This window comes from Apiospora marii (genome assembly GCF_038362585.1).
Source record: "Apiospora marii strain CBS 49790 chromosome Unknown utg000011l_segment0_segment0, whole genome shotgun sequence".
Taxonomy (NCBI): domain Eukaryota; kingdom Fungi; phylum Ascomycota; class Sordariomycetes; order Amphisphaeriales; family Apiosporaceae; genus Apiospora; species Apiospora marii.
In genome coordinates, this window is record NW_027117382.1 from 3,186,840 (window position 1) to 3,209,637 (window position 22,798).

The following is a 22,798-nucleotide window of genomic DNA, read 5'->3' on the forward strand; positions in this document are numbered from 1 at the left end:
ATTTCAGGCGGCTGCCTGCCTGTGGGGAAGATCTAACTTGCTCACCTTAGGTACACTATCTGACGCCAAGTCATCTTCGGAGTTTAGGCTAGCTTAACGCCTGTATGCCCTCCCCACTCGACTTCATCTTGACGGGCGTCAGTTGCAAACACTTGCTGTATACTTATATCGACATGTCAGATCGAACCTCCTTGCTGGGTCAGTTCTGGATTCCACGACGACCAGATAATATACCCCGAAGATTTGGAGTGGAGCGACTGGCCGCTTTATTGGCGTTTGGGGACTGGTCATTGTCTGCTGTCGCAGATGCATCGCCCCCCAGCACCGCCGCTTTGATACCGCGGAACATGGGTTTGCGCACAACACAGGCAAGCTTGCTGCTCTCCACCCCCGGCGCGAAGTGGATTGCCGTCGGCTCGCAGTCGCCCGGATCGGCTGCTCTCGTGTGACTGCAGTCGTAGTCGAGCAAGGCAAACAGCCCGGCCTCAGTCACTCCGCTGGCCCCGTGGCAATGGTCTGACAGGAAGTCGTCATTAGCTATGACACCAATGTCGAAAAGGAGAGGCCGAGGGTGAGGACCATGGCGCGTGCGCCGGCAACGACACGGTGGTAGGCGGCTGCATTTCGGAAGGCGTTGCCGACGACGTAGTTGGCCTGACCGAGGGTCCCGCGCGGCATCGCTCCGTGCAGGTTCCACGTCCCGCCCACATTGCTTCGGACAGATTCGCGCCAGTCGGTGTCACGCAAGACCATGGACGCTTGAATGCTCCCTTCGATGACGGGCATGCCGGGATATGCAAAGGGAGAAGCGACATCTTCGGAACAGCTGACATCACAAACTGCGGTTTAAGTCTTAGACGCTGATCACGAAGTTCGGAAACGAGGTCCTGGGCCTTGGGTATTTTAGCACCAGCAGAGCGCGAGAGGGGGATCGATCCAACAGCAAATGCAAATGTTACACGAACAAAACTCTACTGCATGTTGCCCCCTTGCGTCCTTACTCACTCAGACCTACATATTTATTCCCAACACTGGCTGACCTTTCTCTCAGGAAATCCTCCATCATCAAACTCGTCAACTATGGCTACCACTGATGGCCAACCTCGCGCCGGTGGCGGATTGAGCTTTATGAAGAAGCTGTCCCCCGTGTCTACCTCTTGCGCCCATCAACGCCCGACAAGGCGAGGACCGCTCCCAAAACCGATGACCCTGCGCTGATCATAATCTTTGGCTGGATGAATGCTGGCGGCGGGCCACTCGCCAAATACGTCCGCCAGTACCAAGCCCTCTTCCCAACCGCGGCCCTCCTCCTTGTCGGCTGCACCTTCGCCGGTATGACCCTCCTGTGGCTGGGCTTACGAGAAGCCCGTATTGCCGCCACCAGCGCCCGGGCCATCCTCGAGCAGGATCGGGGCCAGGAACGTCGTCACAACGACATCGACGAGCACCCGCGCCTGCTAATCCACGCCTTCTCCAATGCCGGCTCGACCATGCTGTACCACCTCTACACGGCCTTCGCGGCCACCAGCTCTTTTGATACGCCTGGAAATGCCATACTCCCCTTGCATACTACCATCTTCGACTCTACGCCCGCACCCTTCACCTACCAGACCCTCCTACAGGGCATCCTCGACGGCGTCCCTTCGGCAGCCGCCCGCGTCGTCGTTATGCCCATTGCGTATCTCTACGTCGCCCTCGTGTGGGTCGTGGTAACAGTCTTACGCGTACCCGATCACATCGGTGACCTGGGCCCGCGTGCGCACAACGACCCGACCCGCGTGAGCGAGGCCCTCCGCGTCTACATCTACGGTCCCGCCGACCGCATCACACCGGCTGCGGCCGTGGAGCGTCACGCTGACGAGGCCGAGGCACGCGGCTTTCGTGTGCGGCGCGAGGTCTTTGAGGGGTCGGGGCATGTGGCGCATGCAAGGAAGCATGCGGATCGCTACTGGCGCGTCGTCCGCCAAACTTGGGAGGCCGGGCTGGGGGCGCGGATGGAGGCGCGGCTTTAGGGGTAATAGGAGGCCTATTCTACTCTCCCAGCCTCAGGAGTTCGGGGCGAAGCCAAATTTCATGTACAGGGACGAACTCATTTAGCCACTTGAGGAGGGAAGTTTTACAAGGAGGGACAGTCGGGGATAGTTGGGCATCAATAGGAGAACTGGATGATGATAAGTACTTGACGGTGGGTTAGCAAGGGGTCAATACACGAGACATGATTCAAGAAAATAGCATGAATTTCACTTAGTAGCAATAGAGTCATAAATAATCAAAGATATCATCCAATCAAAAGTCGCCACAAATGGTATCGCAACGCGCCACTTCGCGGTATCGCCAGTATCCAAACACACCGACAAGATAACTCTTCCCAATCCCCGATCAGTTAAGCACCCTGCAAATCAGAGACTCAAGCCTTTTCCACGGCCCGAACCTCATTCTCTTCGGCCCTCGCCATCGAGGCCGCGCCTTTCCCTTCCCCGGCACCAGTGCCAGCGTGAGCGTGATCGTGAGCGCCAGCGCCAGTATCGCCAGCAACGCCATCCCCACCCACCGGCGCCGTGATCTTGACATGCCCCGCCTCAATATCCTTGGTCAACTGATCGAGCCGCGAGACCTTCTTGTACGACCTCCAAGCCGGGCGCCCACTATCGAAGACCTCGTCCATCTCCTCGAGCGTGAATCCCTTGGTCTCGGGCGCCAGGAGGCTCATGTGGACGAAGGCGGCGCCGTTGAAGGCGGCGAAGATCATGTACATCTTCCAGTTGATGTTCCAGAGCAGGGGCGGGACGGCGAAGGCGAGGATCATGTTCCAGAACCAGTTGGCCGCCGTCGAGAGCGACACGGCCTTGGCCCGCACCTTGGACGGGAAGATCTCGGCCGGGTACGTCCACGACGTCGGGCCCCAGGTCGTCGCAAACGTCGCCACGAAGAGGTACGACATGGCGACGATGCCCGACGAGACGGGCTTGTTGTCCTTGATCAGCCACGTGATGTCTTTGTTGTCGTCGGTCCGGGTCTCGTCCGTGTTCGCTTGGCCGTAGACGGCTTGCAGAGCCCCTTTAAATACGCATTATTGGTTAGCTAATTCAATCTCTCGGAAGCATCTACATAACAGCAGAAATCCGCTGCTTACCTTCAATGAACAGGAAAGTCATCATCAAGAATGCGCCAACGATGAGCGCCGGCCTGCGACCGATCTTATCCAGATACAAGATCGCCGGTAGAGTCATAGCGACATTGATGACGTATTGGATGGAAGCAGTTGCCAAGGGCGAAGCAATCTGTGCACCTTTCATGATGTATACGATGTAGTACATCATGATGTTCATTCCTATAATTCAAGTCAGAACGGAAGGGCGAAGGACTGGGTATGTAGGAAGTCAACTGATCGTACCGCAGAGCTGCGACCACATCTGCACGCTCATCCCAAGCAACACGCGCTTGAAGATCCTCGGCCTGACCAACGCCCGGAAACTCGAGGTAGCCTCCTCGCGCTCGAATCGCAGCGCATCCTCGATCTCCTGGTACTCGGCGAGGACCTTGGGGTGGTTCGGGGCCCCGTCGCCGTGCAGGCGGGCCAGGACCTGGATGGCCTCCTCCCAGCGGTCCTTGGTGGCGAGCCAGCGGGGGCTGTAGGGGAAGAAGAAGAGGCCGATCAGCAGGACGAAGGCGGGCACCATCTGGACGCCCCAGGGGATGCGGAACGCGGCCTCGGGCTGGTCCGGGTCCTCGGGCCCGCCGCCCACCTGAGCCGCGCCGTACTGGATGAAGTATTGGATCAGGATGCCCCAGGTAATGGCCCACTGCTGCAGCGACACAACACGACCCCGAATCTCCTTGGGTGCGATCTCGGCCTGGTACACGGGAACGACCGACGAGGCGATACCCACGCAGAGGCCTGCAATGACACGCCCAGCACACAGCATGCCGACATTCTGGGATGCGCATTGGATACTGAACAGCAACATGCGTGAGTTAGCATTTCATATCCGCCGCTGAACAGATTGGTTGAGTCCAGGATGGATGTCGAAAGGTATGACCTACATGGACCCTATTATCCACAGCACGCACGAAATCTGCAGGGCTATCTTCCGAGAAAGCTTGTCGGCCAAGAACGAGCTGCATAGGGAACCTTTGATGGTGTAGGAAGTCAGCCTGCATGTTGGTAAGGAAAGGAGCTGTGAACTACGAGAGCATCATACGCACCGACAAGCGAGCCAGCTGGCATAGAAGCCGTGATCCCGCCCTGAGCATAGGACACCGGGTAGTTGAAGTAGCGCGTGTAGGCCTTGGTACCTAGGACACCGCTCATGGAGCTAATATCAAAGCCGAACAATCCACCGCCTAATACTCGTGTAAGCGACCGACCGAACATCACTGGTGAGGGTGTTAGCTATCGCCTGGGCCACCTACCAATGGCGGCGAACGAGCAGATGAAGTAGACATTTGCAGCTGAAGTTTTCTTGCTCATCTTGTTAGACTGCGCTGTCTCATGGCATGAGTTGGGGTTTTGAGGGGTCGCGAAGGTCCAAGACGGCAAAGGATGGTATGGATCCGGCCCTGCCACATTCAAACGTGTGGGGAAGTGGTAAAACCGTTAGACTCAACAAGTGAGTGGGAGGCGACCAGTATATACTATCCATCGACAGCTGAACTTAGCATGATGGTTCCGGATGGTGTCACAACGTCAGGGTGGTGGGTATGGGATAGCAGGGAGTCGGAGTCGAGGCTCGCCCCTTGAAAACGGGCAAGGATGATGTTCATCTGGCAAGGGCAAGGATATAGCCAGAATCAAAAGCCCTATCTTGAGCTTGGAAGGGGGACAAGGAGCCCCTCTCGGGCCAGCACTCAGGCCGGTTCTGTCACCGTCTCCAGGGAGGCCGCAGAATGCATGCAGAATTCCTAATGCAGCCCAGGCCTGTTTTGCGGTCACTGTCGTTTGCCGATCCCCATTGATTGATTGATGGACGGGAAGACTGACGACTGTTTAACGAAGAAAAATCTCCCATCCCTGTCAACTGTCCGGACCTAGCCCGAGGGGAAATCGGTTTACCCAACCAAACCGATCCACCGGAGTGATGTGGACGAGGTTCGATTCCGATGTGCCTGGACAAGTTAGAAGACTGGCCGGGCTTGATGGGTAAGGGCTGCCGTAGATGCTTTTCAAGATACATCTCGTCTACCTTGATGACAGTTCGGTCGGGTGGAGGCAAAGAACAATATGGTATGTAAGTACATACATGCAGGAAGACCCGGCTGAATTACTTAACACACACGCGCATTGGTAGCTACCTTACCCCCAGGTCGGGCACATTCTATAGAGTGGCTGGCCAAAACAACCAATCGGGAAGTCTGAGATCACTACTTCAAACCAACAACTGTTCCGTCTACTACCGCCAGTGGCTTGAGGGGGAGGGAGTTGCAAACATGGCGTTTCCTTAATCATGCGACCGTCAAGTTAGCCTGGTGCCCATAAGAGAGCAATGCCACAAAAACAAGAATGTTATTCGTTTTCTACATCCCATCGAACGAATGGATGAATAGGTGTGCTGCTGGCCTTGGTCGGTGCAGTCAGTCAAATCAGAGGTCCGGTCTGCAATGGTAAGAGGGTGTCTCGATCGCAAACCACATCTTACGTCTTAGACACTGGCGCAAACAAGTCGACTCTGCAGCAGCTGAAACACTTCATAAGCTGAAGTCTGGGTGAGACTAAGCGTCGAAGGCCCATCCGATGCTGGAGATGCTGTATTACTGTCACTTGGCCCACACGTGGCCGGCAACAGCAAACAGAGCCGTGGAAGAAGAACCAGAAGCGACCCGCGACCAGACGCGACCTTTGATTTGGGATTCGGCAGAGGAGCAATCCATCCACCGGGCCAAAAGCTGAGGGGAACTTTTCTGGTCGGTTGCACAAGGTTGCCGTGTTGTATTTTCGTTGCATGAAGGCTGCCTGCCACGGCTGCAGCTGGTCAAAAGAAGAGGGGAACACTACACAGGGAAAATGGCCGGAAAAGCACCGAATGCTGGAGAAATATGTTCACCCAAGTAAGACCTCGGCATCATTGAACATGACACTCCGAGTCGTTGGTAGTTGCAGGGGTTTATGTAAGGGCGACTGGGAACCGCCAGGATGATAGAAGGTGGGTAGGATACCGGAAGGGAGGGAACGAGCTTGCTGCTTGCTTTGCGGGGAAGCGGGGCACCCAGCATCATAACTGCAAGGGGGCAGACCAAGAGAGAGTGCCAATCCAAGTTGGACTGCGAGCCGCTGGACAGCTAGGTGCATTGTAAGAATGCTTGTTTCTACCACAGTAGGTGATCAAAAGATGGGTTCTTGAATTGGACTGAGGAATTATGATTAGTGAATATCGACATGCGTATCGTGGCAGCTCAACATCTGTCCAACGAAAGCCCCTGAGCATAAGAATCAAACGCTGCAGAACCCTTTTTATTGGTGTAGGACAGTTGGGTCACCGCATTTGGAGTAACGCGTGGCAATACCCAGAACTTTGTACCAGCTGAAAGGAAAGCAAGGGCCCGCAAGGATGGAACGCATCACAGGCTTCACTCACACACTTCGTGTTCGATCTCCTCTCCACATCCAGGAACGAGTCCTAGACTGCAGTGAGAAAATGGAGGCCATTAAACATTCAACCCGGAAGTTGCGAGGTTTCGAAGCCAGGGCCGAACTTGCTCCAGATATCACAATATCAGCAAGGTTCGCCTTCCTACCACAGATTAGCTCGTTCATCCCATCGGGTCAGGTCCACTGAGCCGAGTAGGTATGGATCCTGTGGCATGGGCACGTTAGCATAACAACAAGTTCACATCAAGGTCACCCCACTGGGGAAACCCTTTGCCAGAAACGGTATCTCAGTAATCGTGTTCATTAATCGCTCTTGCCACTTGGCGGACCATCTTTATGGTAACTCAACGCAATGAAAGAATGCCGTTGGTAGGCCGTGAGGATGAAAACACAGCTCAGATCGTCCGCCCCTATATTACATGTGATGCCGGAACCTGGACAGAAACGTTTAGCTCGAGAGAGGTAAGCCTTTGGTCATGGCCAGGGCCGGGAAATGCTGGGGGTATCTGCAAAGCAAAGAACAGCCGCAAACCAGTAAACGCCGTGAGTCGTAAAGGTCATACTGTCCGCCCTCCTTCTATCGTATCAAATGCATTCGGTTCCGTAACGCCGGTTCCCCTTCAAGCCTCGAGTCCGAAGAGGGGAACAACTCCAGAGAGATTCGCATGCGACTGTGACAAACGGCCTCTACTATTCAACCTTGTTATAGTCGATGCCGTGGGGACCAATGTTCGGTCGTCGGTTTGACGGAGGAGGAGGTGGAGCATTCATCTCCTCGTCAAGAAGCTGCAGGAAATCGCGTTGTCTCTTGAAGGACGAGTAGTTTCCGGCAAAGATGGGAGCCAGAATGGTGCTGTACCCTTGAACTTCAGTCTTGAGATCATCCTTCGAGCCCGACAGTTCATCCATTCGGTCTTGGAGAACCTCATAAGCATCCTTGAAATGACGTCGAATCACGGCGAAGTTGGAGGAACCACCAGAGATATCGTTCGCTGGGTTGTTGGGATCAATAATCGACAGCCGATCCATGTTTCGGTACACAAGATTAGAGACCTCGTTCTGCAAGACCTGTTAGCATTGAAACTTCGACCAAGACACTAGGTAGGAAAATCGTACCTTCGGAACTTCCCGAGGTGGGTTCATGCAGATAGCCGTGACCTCGTAGTTGAATCTGTTACCGTAGTAATCAAGAAACTCCATCAGACACTCGCCCAAGTGATGCTCAGGGATCATGGAACCGCTTTGCACCTGCGGCATCTGGTTGAGAAGGTGAACGACCATGCAGATGACAGAGAATCCACCAATGCCACCATTCACTGGCTCGTTCAAACCTCTCATGCAGAGGAACTGTTTGAGCACAGCAACCAAGATGGGCATTGCCGGGTACTTCTCCTTCCAATCTGTGAATGTCTTGATAGCTCGAATGCCATCATACTTCTCCATTGAGACATCAATCTTCAGACCACTCCAGCTGTCGCAGTACTTCAAGAGTGGAACCTTGGCGCTGGCAATAACCTCGATCTCGTTCATGTAAGCCACTCTGCGTCCCTCTAAGAAGTGAGACATCTGCCACAACTTGTTCTTAGAATTGTACTTGGCGAGTCCATTCTTCAGGAAGCTCTGGGAGCAGATGACGAGATCCATATCGGCTGTGGGCAGATACAGGCCCGACATGAAGGAACCAAAGGCTTTGATGCTTGCGTCACCCCACTTGTACTTCACAAGCTTGTCCAGGCGGTTCACCACTTCCTCACGAACGCGCTGCTCGAAATCACGTGGCTTGACGTATTCATGGAAGTCGACCAGCTCCTTGTGTAGTCTGAAAATAGTTAGAACATGCCTTCCCAACGGCACAGTGAGTGCATGGAGTTACGTACCTGACAGACATGGACGCAGTCTGAGAGTGATCTACCCCGGCCCACGGGCAGGCATCCTGGCCGAGAACGGGGTAATACTCGCTTATGATATTGCCGGTCGTCTTCATCTTTGTTACCTTTTTCAAAGGTGCATGTGGACGCTTGATTTGGTCATCGAATGTGCGTTTGCGGCTACCCAAAGCAGTGGAAGGAGTGAGATCGACGGGCTTGGCTTGTGCGCTGCGTCTGGGCAGGGCTTGGCCGACTTGGGCGGCAGCTGCAATTGCGTCGTGCTTGGGTGCGTTGTGGTCAACGTAGCCGACGGCAGCGGCTACTGCCTGGGGGTTGTTGCGCAAGTGTTGGGGCAATTGAGCAATTCCAGGATGACTGTGCAAGTGCGTTGGGATTGAAGACATAGCCAAGTTAGCAGAGGAAGCCATATTTTCAGGTTCAGCCACATTGGTGGGGCCGGAGGAGGAGGATGCATTCGCATGGTTGTCGGCGCGACGACGCGGCTGTGCGGGGAGGTTCTTGCTAGTGTTTGGTTTTTCATCCTCGGCGTCAGAGAAATCGCAGGATATGAAATCAGCAGCCTCGGACGGATCGGTTGACTTCTTGGAATCAGCCTCGACACGTGCTTTACGGATGAGCTGAACAACATCCTTCTTCTTGCGGGTTGTCTCGTCCGGCGGTGGAAGTGCCGTGTAGGGATCTGGGTTTGACCATCGAGGTGCGGCGTCTTCGGCAGCGCTCGCGGGGCCCGAGGACACACGGGCGCGTTTTGCGACAGGTTCTTGTGGTTCTGCATCCGAATCATCTGAGATCTCCATGGCAGCCTCGTCACTATCCGACAGCTCATCGACATCGCGATAAGTGGCCCTACCACTAGCATCGCCAAGCATTTCTTCCACATTCTGGTCATGTCTCTGGTTCAATAGCTCCCGGTCAGCTGCCTTCTTCACCGCCCGAGGTTGGTAGCCGCCGCGACCTCTAAAATTGCCACCACGGCCACCTCGGTCGTACCGGGTGCCACCTCGAGGAGCAGGAGGTCTACCTCCATTGCTGATCCCATTGCGCTGAGATCTGTAGCCGTCGGATGGGTATCGGCGATCGCTGCGGTCCGGACGCCCTCCATTGCGACCAGAGTCGTACGAGGGTCTGTAGGATTCAAAGGTGTCCTGGACGCCTGAAGGACGGTCGACGCGGAAGTCGAAGTCTCCCTGCGGGGGACGATAATCGTCGCGCTGATCGCGACGGTAGTCATCCCGGGGATCTCGACTTCGTGTGTCGCGTCGCAAATCAGAGAAGCCTCCACGAAAGACGCGAGGATCAGAATTGTGCGAAGGGGCATAACGGTCGCCTCCGTTGGAAGGGAGGGGGAGGGGGAGGTTGACGGTACGAGTGCTGCGACGATGAGCCATAACCACCAGCTCCTCCATAGCCATGGCCATCAGGAGGAGGAGGCGGTTGACCTGACGATGGTCTATAACGAGACATACTGGGGGTCGTTGTGGTATCGCGTGGTGGGAGTGTGATTGTTGTGAGAGATGGGGGATTGGGTTGATGGATGGGTGCCACTCTCATTCATGACGCGAAATTAAAACCAATGTGGTTTGGGGTTCTGGCGAAAGCGAAGGCGCGACTTCCTCACTGCACTTGCCTACTTTTTTTTTGCGCAGCTTGCAGGCCGAGGTATCTCCGATGGACCTATGACGGAAGATAAGGAGCAGCAAAGCCTTATCGCGAAGCTTGATAGATCCGATTAGGCTACATTAAGTCTAGCGTGTCGCAAGACAGACCCATTGCAGTCACTGCTACCATGGAATCTGAACCATCTGTTCTCGAGTCTGGGAAGTCGCGAACCTGCAGCGTGAACTGAGACAACGAACCGAGCACAATCCCGCCTGTTCATGCTGCATGTTTGGAGACAAACATTTATAGTGAAACTCCACTGGAGCCTACCTACCATTATGGTGCAAGATTCTGTTTGTGACTGTGCATGAGCTCCTGTAGAGAGTAGTAGATAAGTGCAGCGTCGTCGCAAGCCTCAACGCACACTTCCAACTGCCTCGTTGCTGGCTGACTGGTGAAACAAGTATAGACTGCATTGCACTCAAATTCAAAAGGGCAATTATACATTGTACAGATCGCAGTCTACTTAAACCTCGCTGCTATACCAGCCGCACTTCGTGTCGAATGTCTTAGTAACCAAAGTGAAGTAACGTTCCCTTTTCACAGAACAAAAGGGGGTGCTTGCCGTACACATAGTTGTTATCATAGCTCATCTGGCACCGACGATCGGTTTCCACAGTCCATCTTATCAAGCCATTAGAGGCAGGGGATACGAGATGAGATGCATGGCACACGCGATTCCTACGATCATGCTATATCTCATTGATGCAATGTTCTGCCTGCGGCATATCGGGCAGATGTGTATATATTACAGCGCCAACGTTGCAGTATATGCTCGGGGACTCTTGTCGTATGTGCTGCAATGCATTTCTGACACCACGAACAGTTGATAGAACATATCAAGCAACGGTGCCCACGATCAACAGGTTCATAAATGCATGCGACAGATGCAGTAATTCGATCATTATCTATAGTTGCTCTAGCCGCTCTAATGCATTCTCTCCTCACACTGTTCATCTTACGTGATCTACTGCTGTCGTTCCCAGCACTTTGCGCTATCTTAAAACTCCTAAGCACTTCCGACCCAGAAGGAAGAAAGCGGGCAACAGCCGACTTTATGCAAAGGGCAGGGACTGGCTTCATGGCCATACCAAGACTGCCTTCACAGGGGAAGTGAATTGAAGGCGGTGATATTGCCTCAGTCAGCACCCTAAATCATGCCGCTGTTCTTGTTCCGTTCGTTAGATGTGAGGAGAAACAGCATTTCTAGGTATTGCGCGAATGATCCATGGTCAACTTTCCCCTCCCTTCGCCGGTGTCATTGTACGAAGATCAGCAAGGCCACAACAGGCTGGATTAAAACCCAGTCCGCTACCTTTCTGAAGCTTGTGTGGGAGCCATCTTGGCGCTGCTTTGGTCGGAGGAGGATCTTGTACAGGATTGGAAGATTTCATAGGGGCCGGCAAACTTATGGGAGTCGATTCGTGTACAGGTCTGCGTATCGGCTCTTCGCTAACCTTTTATCCACCAAGCTCAGCAGACCCAAGCGGGGAGGCTTCAAAAACATGTCCGTAGACATGTAATCATAGATTGTAAACACTGATCTCAAGAAGGGCATACCCAATACGCTGTCGCCGATCCTGGGGCTCTCCCTACTTCCGATTCCACCCCGGCACCTACTCGCAGTTAGTCAATACATCGTTAGGGTCATTCAACAAAATATTCAACTTACATCATTGTGCCATCCTCAGCCAAGTAGCTCGAATAGCTGACAAGCATATCCAGGGGGTCGACGAGATACCAATGCCCATTCACCTTCAGCTCAAGTGATTGAGGTACTGAACATTCAAAGTAAACCTCGTCGCCGGTGGACCCTTGGCCAGTACTTTGCCGAACTTCTGTCTTGCCTTCAAACTTCTCGACGACTGCTTTAAAGTCTGACGTAGGTAGATAGACATGAGATGCCCCCGAGTCGATCACGGACACGTGTTTCGCATCTGGACGAAGGCGGCCTGGGCTGACTGGCACCTCGACTCCATTCATTCGGAGGCCTTCCAGACTGACAGCCCATGATGCCGTAGAGAGGCTATCAACGTTATCAGGCGACCTTTTGCGAGTCATCAGTATGCGCCTTTAAAAGGAACTGAGGAGATATAACCTGTATGGAGGAGGGACACCCACGAAGAAAACTGCACGACATCGCTATATTTGATCGGTTTCACCATGAATTCCTCTTCGATTTCGCCTAGTGACAGGACTCCAGCTATGGCGTTCGGATCGCCCAGGCGAGGAAAACGCAATGAGAAGAGAGGCTTGGCTAGCTTCCCCTGGGTAATCAAAATGTCCACGAGCGGCAACTTCTGGAATTTGAGCCATTGCGAAGAAGCTGTTCGCATCCCGAGCCCTAGGATGCCCGCAAAGGAGCCGTTATGGAATGTGCCTGGCATGGCGTTGTCGATGAGTGCTATGCAACGCGGTAAGCTTGATGTTTGGAAACTCAATACAAGTCCAATCATGGGTTCAATCTTTGCATACCCGTTGAAACATTTCCTACTTCCAAGCCGGAGATGTTGGCTCTCAGGGTGGCCAATTGACCAGTCGCACGACCAGTACCGTGATCTACCTCAAACTTTTGGTCATGATGGACCATGGTGTTTTCCTGAACGAATACGTAAGTAGTCGCCTGTGAAAAGGGTATAGGCTCAATTCACATCAATCTTGAATTCCGCGTCCAGCGCGTAGCATCCACTCTTCGGATCCGAAACATCGCATTGCCCAGAAGCGACAAACGAGTCGCCCGTCGACGTATCTATGTTCAACGGTACTGACTGACCGTCCAACTTGACGCTCAACTGTATCCGTATGGTCAGTATACACCGCAGGTGTTGGGAGAAGTGGGTGGTGGAAACTTACAACGTGATATGCATCGTCAGTGCTGTTGGGCGGGATATGCACCAATAGCTGCGATGCATATACGACTTCGTGATCAGGGACGAGATTTTCCACCTGGCTGAGAGTACTCAGAGTCCAAAACAAAGCAAGCGCGAATGAGATATAGAGGGTCGCAGTGCCGACCCAATTCCCAGGCTGCTGCATTGTTTCTACGGGTGGTATTGAATGATGATGCTGCTGGTTGGCTTCAACGTCAAATGGCCAGATCTGAGCTGAGGAACGCATGCGACGCGACGACTGAGTCGGTTTCAAGATCCGGTGGGCCTAGCTGGATGCCCCTTCCCCCTGGGGTATTAGGGGGCCGCCTCCTGGTCAGCCAAGCCCAAATCTGTGTAAGCAAAACAATTCCTCAATATTTTGCCAGATGCATTTGTGTTACCCTTGTTCGTCCATTTGCTTCGATTATTACAACAAACTGATTTTCTATACTCTTAATTTCAAATACGTTTTTTGCCGATAGATGTAGCGTCCTGAGTCTATGAAAAGCTCAAGTTCTCGTTTTGAGAAGAATGGTCTCGCCCATTCAAGCTTAACCTACAAGCTCAGTACCCCGCTTCCATGCTTCAGCTGAGAAGCCCCAAAACACAGCCGCAAGCGGACTCCAAGTGGCCCCAGACAGCCAGTCCCCGTGGGATGGAACATGCCTTTAAAATCCCACCACCATTGCTTGAATTCAATTGATAACTTTACCAACTACCGGCTTTCGTTCATACCTCGAGACATCTCTAGCAATTCCTTGCATTGAGTGGACACTCGTACTATTGCATCATATATCTACTGTCAATTTTTCCAATGTGTTGCCCCCCCGTGATAGCTGTTTGAATGGTGCTTGGCTGCTCAGCCATTCTTCGTGCCATGTGTGTACCTACAATATCGGGACGAGGCCCATTAAAACAGCCCAGCCGAATTCGAACGTCGCGAAGAAGACAGTTCCCAGTATGATCACGCGACTGTAACCCACCTTTCAGATATCGCCTACAGATGAGGAGCCCAAATACACACATACAGATTCAGTGTCATCTCGTCGACCCGATCGGTGTCATCCATGTTTTGGCCTCTCCATGTCCTTTCAGGAGCGCTTGAAGGAGCAAGCCAGTAGTGAGAAGATCAGCGGTAACAGCACTTAGTGTCCCCATGGTTTCCCAACCTTCTCAGAGATACTAAGCCCGTCTTATCACGCAGCGATGACTTCACGCTCGCGGGCTGTCAAAACCGAGCGTTGGATGGGCGCCGCAGACGGACAAGAAGGGCCCTTGACTCGGATCGGGCGCGTCGAGACCGAGCGTAGCTTGCATCAAATCGAAGGACCTACTCAACTTGAGAAGCCCCAAGATTTCGAGGGAGCGTGGGTTGCAATCTGTCAAATGCATTTTTGGTCAGCATGTCGCTTATCTACATGCATCTCGCTCACTCCAGATTCGGGCGCCACCCACGCATTTGGCCACAGCACTGTCAGTCAATACAATATCATCCTTTGCTCCCACGATCACTCGACATTTCTGTCGCCGACTTGTCATTAGGTTGATTCATAGCTTCGTATTCATGTTGGATCTGCCTACTACCCAGGGCTTCATGCATATCGTGATGCTTCGGTATCAAATTGTCGAAGCGTAAACCATAACCATCCCCCAAATAGTAAATCAAAACGCGTGCATGCTTGCCCTCCTCATGTGTCCCCTAACTCCCTTTTCAACGAATGCCATTTAACTCGGAGATCGTAGGCGTACACAGAGCGTAGTCAAATCTCGTCGAAAGTCATGCCGTCACGCTGCTCCTCGGCCTTGATCATGGCATCCACGCCGACAGCGTCGTCCTCAAAGCCGGCGCCGTTGGGGTCGGACAGCTGCAGCTGCTGCATGCGCTGCTCCTCTTCCTCGTCGAAGATGGGCTCCATGACGATCTCCTCGGTCTTGACCGTCTTCTTGCTGCGACCTCCGCCGGGGGTGGTGGCGGCGGCTCCGCGTCGGGCCTTCTTGGGCGGGGCGGGGGTGGGCGAGCCGCTGGCAGCATCCTCATCCTCGTAGTCGTCGTTGCTGTCGGCGGCAGCGGTAGGGGCAGGGGCAGGGGCGACCTTCTTGGTGGTGGTTCGCTTGCGCTTGCTGGAAGCGGCCGCCTTGCCTGCCTTGCCGGTCTTGCCGGCGGGCGTCTCGGGCTGATCCTGCTGGCCCTTGCTCTTGCCGTCCTTATCGACGCCGGCTGCGGCCATGAGGCGGATTTTGGTGGTACGCCAGCACTCTCGGGCGCTGGCCGAGTTCTTGTAGCCGCCAAGAGTGGCGAGCTTGTCGAAATCGATCTGAGTGTTGAAGTAGGCCTGGTTAGCTGTGTTTCTTCTCTTCCCTTCTCTCCGTAGCCAGACATCAATTGAGGAAGCCAATCTTCTGAAAGTACTAAAAGCGGAGTGGGTGACGCGATAGTATGAAAACACAGCACGAGTGACTGCACATTCTTTGGAGTACGGCATCTCACTCAGGATGTTTCTGGAGCTTTCACGGTCGACTCTGCGTGAAGCAGTATCCAGGCAGGAAGAGGGTTTTGTTAGAGCAAAAGGCATGGTTATGTTCATGCCTATTTGTCGGGGAATTGGAAGGAGGATAGCGGATTGAAGGTGATAGCATATGAAAGAGAATGGTAGGGACAAGATGAAATGTGAGTGAGTCATGAGAACGGTGGTTTGGTCAGACCTAAGAGGCAGGCCCTAACGCGCCCATTACCAGATTGACAAAGAAAATACGTCCCATGGGATGACGCAGTAGGAAATGGGTAAATTAAAGCAAAGGAGTGATGTATCCCATCCAATACGTACCTTGGCATCGCCAGTGAGGCAGGCCCAAGCCTTGGCGCTGATCTCCATGTCGCGCTGGGTGAACTGGGGTGTCTTGGTCTCAGCCATGGTTGCGGTTGATGATTCAAGTGTGAGATGCAATTTTGGTTGATCTGTCGAGGGTGAAGAGGTAGTGGTAATTGAAGGATAGATGTCAATGGTGGGATGAATTAAAGAAGGTGGACAAGGTACTGTTTACTTGTCTTGGGTGAAAGGAGCGGGGGTCTTGACCTGAGGTCGTGGGTGTTGTTGAGATGGTGGGTGCAAGGTCGAGTTGGGATGTGTGAAGGTGGGATGTCGGCTTGCCAATCGACTGTGAGTGCAGACACAGGTGCAAGATAGAAGGTGTGCTAAGGAAGGAAAGAACTGTAAACAATTTGATTGTTTACGGTCTTGAGGTGGGTGAATTCAGGTTGGGCAAAATATGTAGGTGGTCAGTTTGGGAGAGCTTTGGGCAGGGAATGGGGGAGATATCTGATATTGCATGGGCCTGTTCACGAATACTTCACCGCGTGACATCCACTACGCGTGACTTCCACTACGCGACTTAAAGTACCCGTGAGATCACTGTATGAGTCAAACTTGTTGTGCTGAGATCCTGTCGCCTGAGGAATAGGAGGGAGGGTCTTGATCGTTCTTATCGCCATTCCCACCATTATTTTTTGAGAGCTCGCGATATATCACAACACCATGGCCTGGTACACTTACCGCTGGAACATCCCATGCTATGAGAGGAGCTACTTGGTTATAGTGGAAAAGTATGGCCAGCACGTATCCCCAATCTAAAGCAAGCTCCTTGATATCGTATCGGGCACGGTGTTCTGCTATTTGCACTGGCTCATACGAGTACGTAGAAGCACCGGCTCTAAAATGCGATGAACACCTAATTGCATGGTTGATTTGACAATCCATATCTGGATTGACCCATATCCCCTCTCTTTCCCTGCTGGAAAAAGAAGTATGTTCTTCTAGGGCTCGAACTGTCTCTTGAGGCAGGCTTCTTTAACATGCCTGAGCATTATCCATGTGTAACAGACTGGCAAGCAGACTTAAGATGTGTCTGGAATAATGCTGAACAGACATGTAAAAGGCACTCTACAACCCACCCTATCCACACGTGCTTGTCAGAAGTTGATGAGCTCGGCGATAGTGTCTTCCTGGTCACAGAAAGTATCGGCTTCTTCCTGTTACGTCAGTTGGGTCTCGGCCTTGGTTCAAGAAAAGAATGGGGCTATTGCTTTTATATACAACATCATAACGCCTGTCATAGAATTCAGAGGATGGTGTCAGCCAACCATGCTCTGAAGAGTAACACTCTAGGTGTAGGCCATGTCATGACACGCATGGTGTAGAATCAGCTGACGTTGATGATATTACATACAAGGATGGTATGTCGTTTACCATACGGGGGCCTAAGTATAAAAGAAGTAAAAACGCTACAGTAACCTAGAGATGGTTCCAGCGTCGGCCGAAACCAAACTTGCCTGATTCCAAGGCACATACGGCCGAGCTACTGATTTCTAGAGAAAGAGCGCACGGGGTGGAACTGAAGAGAAGTTCCGTTTATGTCATGTGTTCAGGGGTCGCCACGAATCACCAAGCTGACAGGCCTCGGGAGCGGCTTAGTACACGCATATCATAGTCAATGGCTGCTGATTTCAGAATGGGACTTGTAGCTACCTATGTTTCATGTTTCATATCTCAGCACCCGCTGACGGGACACGAAAAGAAGCCTAGTGGTTAGACGGACAATGATTATTGGAACCTCTTCAATGACGACGGACTTTCACAGTGATCACCAGCATTGTCTCCCAAACCAGGGTCGAAGCAGAAGAAGATACAGGAAACTTCCAACCAGCTGAGAGAAACACCCTGGCTCTTTTTAACAGGGACCACGGTGAGGCTCACGCATCGCTTGTTTTTCAGCCCCTTTAGAGCCTCGGCTACGGGCATCGTAGTATTGGTGCAATCTCAAAACCCGTTTCTCACCTCAGCCTCTTGTGGACTCAAATGGATACATGAATCACCGGCCCACAATTTCCAGTCACTGGTTAGAACCCAGGAGGACGGTTTTCAGCATGGACTGTTCATTAGTATGAGATTATGGTGGCACGTGTACTGCTATCACCACGCCTATGCGATAATGCCTGTGTTACGAGCTCACGTAATCATCACAATCCCTGCGTTTAGATCTTTATTAATCCTAGCAAGTAATCTTCTGAATCACGCATTAGTGCACTCGTGGTGCTTCGTAGCGCCATCGAGCTACCGTGTGGGTGGTGCACACCGTCATGAGCAAGGTCAGACCCTGGCATGTCTGTACAATATCGAACGCCGAAAGAGGGTTTATCTTCGAGGGCAGTCACATATAATTTCCGTACCTTTGCTTTTAAATTTCTAAAAGACTACCGGATTCTCATCATAGTATTCTTCCACACACCTCCTCATCGAGGCCGAAGCAGGCATGGGTGACTTTTCCAACGAGGCCGCAGTGCCACAAGCAACTAGCACATCGGAACTCCCTCCCAAGGACTTGCGCGAGTACATAATGACTCAGGTCCAAGGCTCTCGGGTCAGATTCCCCGACTTCCAGACTTTCCTGGCTCACTGGCCGCAAGGCGTCCACCCTGACATAGACCGACTTGAGCAAGACGTTCACGGGATACTGAAGAGGTGAATACAAGTAGTCTTGCATAACTTCTTTATCCTCCCCACAATACTCGCTGACTGAAACACCGAAGCATCTTTCCCAACACCGAAGATGTTGGTAGACTACAGCGGACAAAAGCAGCCAAGCTAGGACTCTTCGCCGCATCATGGTGGGCCTACAGCTCCTATGAAGCTTTGAGAACACTCCTGACTCTTTGTATCTGGGTGAGACATCGTTTCCTGTGGCGAACGCGGATATGGACTAATAGAACTCTTAGCTGTTTGTATGGGATGACGGTAAGTGAATAAACAGGCTTCAGTTGAAAAGTCTACATGTTTGCCGCGAGTCTGGGCTGACACCGGTGCCTTCTATGATTAGAAACCGACTCGGGGCAGTTCTCATACATGATCAACAGCTTCTCTCAGGCGGCAGAATTCAGACAGGAAACACTTTCCTACTTGAAAGAGTCCCTCTCGGATGGCGGGGAACCTGGTTGCTCGACTATAAGCACCAATCCCATCATCACCGGTTTTGGACCAGTGGGCCGGAGCATAGCCAGTTGGGGTGATAGGGGTAAATCTCAATTCCCCAACAAAGCTTTATCCCGAATCCTGCACTAACATGTGTGACACAGACCAAGTCGAAATGTTCCTGGACGAACTTGTCTTCTTCATTCAGATGGTTGAAGTGGAGCAAAGAGCGCTGGCCACGCCACACCTGCCCACCGTTGACGACTATATGAAACAGCGTATGGGCACAAGCGCAGTCAGAGTCTTCTTGGCGATCATGGAGTAAGTCGAAATCCCATGCTTTCTTTCTTTTATACTACTCGCCCTCCTATGTCTCTGCAGCGATCTGGGGAATGACTGGCCGGTAACCCAATCTAGATACTCAGTGGGTGCTACACTACCGAAAGACATACTCCACGACAAATCCATGGAGATTATATGGCATGAAACGAATATGATAGTGTCCATGTCAGTACACACCAAGAACTACCCAATGCTTAGCCTTTTGTGTATCTAACCTGACGTCACACGCAGAGTGAACGACATATTGTCCTTGAAAAAAGAGATAGTAAGTTATCTGTGTCCCAAAATAGCTGGGTCTTGCATGACGCTCTATCATCAACAGAGCGAAAACAGGCTCAGTCCCAGGTCGATACGTTGATACCGCTGCTATTTCTGGAGTTGGGGTCCATTCAGGCAGCAATCGACCACGGTGCCGAGATGGTGAAAGCTTCGATTGGACGATTTGAAGCTGCTGAGGAAAACCTCCTGGCCAGGTACTCGGATAGGCCAAACTCGGGCCGGGCACTGAAGGACTATATCGATGGGTGCAAATACGCATGCACGGCAAATCTGAACTGGAGGCAAGTACATGTACCCCGTATTCGATTTAGATGACAGTTCGACTAACCACTGAAGCAGCCTAGTATCCGGAAGGTACAAGCTTGATGCCAGTACATGGCCAGAGGTCATTCTCTGATCCACTCCACCAGTGACCATCAGATCCAAGTTGTTAGAAGAAGATCGTCCAATCTTTTTTTCCATTTATTTTCTCCTAGTTGCCGTTTCTCAGATTTAGGAAGACTTTAATATCCTGTAAAAGAGTGGCTTTTCGTTCTTCCCTACAAAGCAATATCGACGAATCATGCCTCAAACAATACATAGGTGCTTCTATAAAAGGATATATACTCTGACCCTTGTACACTCAGCCCTGAGCGATGATAACAGCAGCCTGCTCAGCCAGTGCATAGACAGCAGCTTGGATGTGGGCGCCAATAGCGATGGGGATGACAGAAGCATCGACAATTCTCAGTCCCTGAACCCCCTTAAACTTCAAGTCGCTGTCCACAACCGAACCCATAGAACAGCTGCCGGCTCCATGATAGGTTGATCTAGGACACAAAACGTCAGCTTCTTTCATCGTATCTCAATCAGAGGTGTGTGAACGAGAGTTTCACTTACATGCCCTGAGCCCGGACCCTCTTGTCCAGATCCTCGTCACTCGTGTCAGTAGTCAACGGCTCGATCCCGGGATAAGGCGTCTCCGCCTCAACAATATCCCGACCCAGAACCGTAGTATCGCCCGTCATCAAAGCCGCGACCTTACGGAGCGAGTGCCGCCACACGTACTTGTCGACCTCGGTGGCGTAGTAGTTCGGGTCCAGCAGGGGCTTGTCGGAGATTTTGTTGGACGAAATGCTCACCGTTCCCCGGGACGTGGGCTTCATCGCCATCATGAAATTGCTGATGTGGACGCCGTCGATGCCCAGGGGAGGCACGGCCAGGTACATGACCATGGTCTCCATCATGGCGAACTCCCGCTTCAGCAGGTAGTGGTCCGGGTCTGCCCTGCCGTCTTCGTCGTCCCTGGCCAGGGCCGCCTCGAGTCCCTCGCGGGGCACGGCGGTGGACGCGACGTAGCTGACCGGCGTGCCCGTGGCGAACTGGGACTCGGCGAAGAGCGGGTTTGGGGAGCCGATTGCGTAGCCCTTGGAGGGATCCTTCAGCTTCCAGTTCATGCGCACCATGACATGGTCGGTGAAGTTCCTGCCCACATCGGGGGCATCGAGGACGGTCCTGATACCGTGCTTCTCGAGGACCTCCTTGGGACCCAAGCCCGAGAGCATCAGGATCTGCGGGGTCCGATATGCCCCAGCGGATAGGATGACCTGATTGCCGCGGATCTCGGTCCCATCGTTCTCCAGACGGACGCCAATGGCTTTGGGCTCTCCGCTCTCTCCATCACTCAACAGGACAGACGCAACCTTGGTGTCGGTCAAGACGGTGACGCCCTCCAAGGAGTAGACCAGTGGCGCGACCTGACGGGCGCCTTTGTGCCGATTCTCGTTCAGCTGGCCAACGCCTAGGTTGGTACCGGCGTTCATGTCGTTCCCAGGAAGGGGCTCGCAGCCCATCTGGCGCCAGGCCTGCTCTGTCATGCCGGCTAGCGGGTACACGCGGCCCGTCGAGAGTGGCGACTCGATGTGGAACTTGCCATCATGGCCGTGTTGGTCCGCCAGCTCGTCGTTGTACCACTTCTCCGTCTTCTTAAAGTAAGGCAGCTGGCCGTCGTAGCTCCAGCGCTGGTCGTGGACCAGATCGGCCCAGCTGTCGAAGTCTACGCGAGAGCCTCGAAACCATCCGCCTACATGACACGAACATTGCCCCGGTCAATGGCTTGAGAAGAAGGAGAGAGGTTTGGGAAACGCTTACATCCGTTGATGATCGATCCTCCGCCGAGCGCGCGTCCGGCGGGGATGTCAACCTCGCGACCGTCGAAGTGCTTCTGCGGCAGGGTCTTGTAGGCCCAATCATAATCACCCCCAATGAATTCGAGGGAATGGAACTGTAGCTTCGTTTTGTCCTGGCTAACGTCTGGCCCGGCCTCGATGACCAAGATGCGGGCAGATGGTTGGTACTCCTTCAGGCGACTCGCCACCACACACCCCGCCAAGCCACCGCCGACCACAATGTGGTCCCAGCCTTCGGAGGCCACCATTTTTTGAATAATTGGATGTATGTAACAACGATGGGCCTCAAAATGTTAGAGATTGAGGAAGTATAGAAGATGGAAGTTGCAAAAAGTAATTAGATGTAGTTGCGGTGGTTTTGAAGAGAAGTTAAGGAAGAGTATTGATGTTGGTTGTTGGTTCCGGTAAGACCGACACGATGGAGCCTGAAGCAAGGGATGCAACGAGGGATGTGACCCGAAGGCTCCGGGCGGGTTCCCCCGCGGAGGGAATATGTCGTTGGCTGGTCTCCGCATATTATGTGGACTATCTCCTGATGATCATCTTGATCGTGAGCCTTTTCGAGCGCCTAGTCTAGGCGAGTTTCTTCGATGCGCCGTGAGATGACATGCTGGCTAGTTGGCGCCGATGAGCCGCACATTGATTCATCTCTCGCCTTCCATGTCGCAAGAAGATCCCATTTTCGTGCTTCATTAACTCCAACGTCGAATCGGACAAAATCTCGGACAGATAACAGATGCAGTCTCTTAATATACCTCTATGCCAAATTTAATATCAATTATTCGTACATAAATCTACCCTATTGTGTTTAAACTTTCCAACCACTAGCTAGCATCAAATACAAGCAAAACGGGTGATCGCAGAATACAGAAAAGGGGAAACGAGTTAGCACAAGGAAAGACCACAGAAACATTTATCCTGTCTGTTCCCCGGAAGAAGTAATCTCTACACCATGCCTTGTCGTCCCCTCCGGTTCCCTCCTTTCTGTTGGAATACACACATGATTAGGACCAACTATAATTACATGAGACGGTGAGTAGAT

At 52.7% G+C, this 22,798-nt stretch overlaps 8 protein-coding genes across 8 annotated transcripts; 2 read left to right on the forward strand and 6 right to left on the reverse strand.

The window, feature by feature from the left end:
- Nucleotides 1–537: 537 nt before the first annotated feature.
- Nucleotides 538–786, reverse strand: PG985_014105 (uncharacterized protein; the record flags this gene model as incomplete). Its single annotated transcript, XM_066833871.1, has 1 exon — nt 538–786. One exon carries the CDS (start codon nt 784–786, stop codon nt 538–540), a length of 249 nt encoding a protein of 82 aa, XP_066678611.1.
- Nucleotides 787–1,235: 449 nt separating this feature from the next.
- PG985_014106 (uncharacterized protein) lies at nt 1,236–2,012 on the forward strand (the record flags this gene model as incomplete). The annotated part of the gene is made up of 1 exon (XM_066833872.1): nt 1,236–2,012. One exon carries the CDS (start codon nt 1,236–1,238, stop codon nt 2,010–2,012), a length of 777 nt encoding a protein of 258 aa, XP_066678612.1.
- A 395-nt stretch (nt 2,013–2,407) lies between these two features.
- Nucleotides 2,408–4,471, reverse strand: PG985_014107 (MFS glucose transporter mfs1; the record flags this gene model as incomplete). The annotated part of the gene is made up of 6 exons (XM_066833873.1): nt 2,408–3,057; nt 3,134–3,331; nt 3,395–3,954; nt 4,045–4,155; nt 4,203–4,344; nt 4,414–4,471. The coding sequence occupies 6 exons, from the start codon at nt 4,469–4,471 to the stop codon at nt 2,408–2,410; spliced, it is 1,719 nt and encodes a 572-aa protein (XP_066678613.1).
- Nucleotides 4,472–7,276: 2,805 nt separating this feature from the next.
- PG985_014108 (DNA polymerase sigma subunit) lies at nt 7,277–9,887 on the reverse strand (the record flags this gene model as incomplete). The annotated part of the gene is made up of 3 exons (XM_066833874.1): nt 7,277–7,645; nt 7,703–8,405; nt 8,464–9,887. 3 exons carry the CDS (start codon nt 9,885–9,887, stop codon nt 7,277–7,279), a joined length of 2,496 nt encoding a protein of 831 aa, XP_066678614.1.
- A 1,655-nt stretch (nt 9,888–11,542) lies between these two features.
- On the reverse strand, nt 11,543–13,170 carry PG985_014109 (uncharacterized protein; the record flags this gene model as incomplete). The annotated part of the gene is made up of 6 exons (XM_066833875.1): nt 11,543–11,750; nt 11,807–12,181; nt 12,256–12,538; nt 12,610–12,733; nt 12,786–12,926; nt 12,988–13,170. 6 exons carry the CDS (start codon nt 13,168–13,170, stop codon nt 11,543–11,545), a joined length of 1,314 nt encoding a protein of 437 aa, XP_066678615.1.
- A 1,594-nt stretch (nt 13,171–14,764) lies between these two features.
- PG985_014110 (uncharacterized protein) lies at nt 14,765–15,916 on the reverse strand (the record flags this gene model as incomplete). Its single annotated transcript, XM_066833876.1, has 2 exons — nt 14,765–15,337; nt 15,830–15,916. The coding sequence occupies 2 exons, from the start codon at nt 15,914–15,916 to the stop codon at nt 14,765–14,767; spliced, it is 660 nt and encodes a 219-aa protein (XP_066678616.1).
- A 2,222-nt stretch (nt 15,917–18,138) lies between these two features.
- Nucleotides 18,139–19,903, forward strand: PG985_014111 (terpenoid synthase; the record flags this gene model as incomplete). Its single annotated transcript, XM_066833877.1, has 9 exons — nt 18,139–18,147; nt 18,273–18,520; nt 18,589–18,721; nt 18,775–18,793; nt 18,876–19,070; nt 19,132–19,288; nt 19,349–19,370; nt 19,541–19,574; nt 19,632–19,903. 9 exons carry the CDS (start codon nt 18,139–18,141, stop codon nt 19,901–19,903), a joined length of 1,089 nt encoding a protein of 362 aa, XP_066678617.1.
- Nucleotides 19,904–20,210: 307 nt separating this feature from the next.
- On the reverse strand, nt 20,211–22,004 carry PG985_014112 (uncharacterized protein; the record flags this gene model as incomplete). The annotated part of the gene is made up of 3 exons (XM_066833878.1): nt 20,211–20,397; nt 20,468–21,650; nt 21,719–22,004. The coding sequence occupies 3 exons, from the start codon at nt 22,002–22,004 to the stop codon at nt 20,211–20,213; spliced, it is 1,656 nt and encodes a 551-aa protein (XP_066678618.1).
- Between the last annotated feature and the right edge of the window lie 794 nt (nt 22,005–22,798).